This window comes from Camelina sativa, chromosome 19 (genome assembly GCF_000633955.1).
Source record: "Camelina sativa cultivar DH55 chromosome 19, Cs, whole genome shotgun sequence".
Taxonomy (NCBI): Eukaryota; Viridiplantae; Streptophyta; class Magnoliopsida; order Brassicales; family Brassicaceae; genus Camelina; species Camelina sativa.
In genome coordinates this window covers 8,374,696-8,375,985 of record NC_025703.1, presented here as the reverse complement: position 1 = coordinate 8,375,985, position 1,290 = coordinate 8,374,696, and the positions used below count along the sequence as shown (strand labels likewise).

Here is a 1,290-nt window from a genome sequence, read left to right as displayed (position 1 = left end):
GTAACAAGACAATTCTTTTTTTTTTTTTTTTGGGTATGTTTGGTAAAATGAATAAAAGAAGCGCAATGTAAAAAAAAATGGTTCAGGATGATCAGCTAATGTATCCGTCATCATTGGAGAACGAGTGGTTCCTAGTGACATTAGCAAACAGCGGTAAGCGGAATTCGGGCTCCGGCCTTCGGTTGTCTCATGAAACGGAGGCTACTTACTGGGAAATCACCCGCGCTCTCAAGATCTAAAAGCTCTACCTATTTTTGTAACATCTATTTTTAAAAAAAAAATTATTGTCATGATTAGTTGTCAAAACAGGACCGTGTTTAAACGAGTGGAGAGATTTGTTTTAAGTTGAAGGTGACTTGATTGATTGTTTGTTTACTTTTGGTTTGCTTTGGACCGCTGTTTTAAAAAGATAGTGGGCCCAGACTCCACCTTGTCCGTTACATTTTACCTCCGACCGTGAAGAACTGAAGATATTTTGCACCCACTGTTTTTGTGAGCTGTTTCAATCCTATGGCTGCGATCGGTCGTGGACTCCAAACAACGGCCAGGATGTATCCAGATCGTTGGACAGCATTACAGCGAATATGTCTAATTATTATTAAATCGTTGATTTTTCAATACTTCTTTTTTAGTGTAGTTCCATCTTCTTCCTCATCAGAACCCATTTTTGTCTTCGAGTGAGAGAAAGAGAGAAGCAATCAGCTTTCACAGGAAAAAGGTATACAGAGAGAGAGAGAGATTATTATGGCGGAGAGTGGTGGACGGAGGATCGGAGTGGCGGTGGATTTCTNATCACAAGAGAGAATTGGTAAGAGTCTCTCTTGCTTTGAAAGTGAGGGCTATCCATCATAAACTGATTTATCTCAAACGTGAATGGAATACTTGTCATTAAGTTTCATAATTATATGTATCGGTTTTATTGATTTAGCTTAAACATTAATGGAATTATTGTTTGGTTGAGCAGCCTTGAGGTGTTATGGCATGAGAAAGACGAGAAAGCTGCATTTGTCAACCTTAGCTGCTTGCCGGCATTTCTGACCTCTTCTTGTCTTCACAAAATCTCTACGCTCTCCCAAATTTCAAAACAGAGAAAACCTGCAATAAACGTACGTCTAACTTTCTTAATGGTTCACAGCGCTTTTATATGTGTTTCCTTTGAACATCTCGCTCACTCATATGTGTATTTTTTTGGGACAGATTTGTCGGGTTAAGCTGGATGAGATGGACCAATGCCATAACATCAACACCAGACTATCGCATAGCGTTTGTGGGCATTTCATAGATGAAGAA

At 39.3% G+C, this 1,290-nt stretch overlaps 2 protein-coding genes and 1 long non-coding RNA gene across 3 annotated transcripts in view; all 3 read left to right on the top strand.

Annotated features, from left to right (window-relative positions):
- The window catches only part of LOC104765545, a 6,271-nt gene extending 5,580 nt beyond the window's left edge, over positions 1–691 (top strand). The window contains exon 13 of the mRNA XM_010489269.2: positions 87–691. Coding sequence (XP_010487571.1) covers positions 87–239 — 153 coding nt within the window. The 3' untranslated portion in view covers positions 240–691. The remainder of the gene's footprint in view (positions 1–86) is intronic.
- LOC104765546 (universal stress protein PHOS32) overlaps positions 639–1,290 on the top strand; it is a gene marked incomplete in the record, with an annotated part of 2,520 nt that continues 1,868 nt past the window's right edge. Inside the window, 1 exon segment of the mRNA XM_010489270.2 lies at positions 639–790. Within this exon segment, the coding sequence (XP_010487572.1) occupies positions 745–790 (46 nt within the window).
- On the top strand, positions 792–1,290 carry LOC109131060. Its single transcript, XR_002036792.1, has 3 exons — positions 792–808; positions 965–1,106; positions 1,198–1,290. It is a non-coding gene; the product is annotated as an uncharacterized LOC109131060 (long non-coding RNA).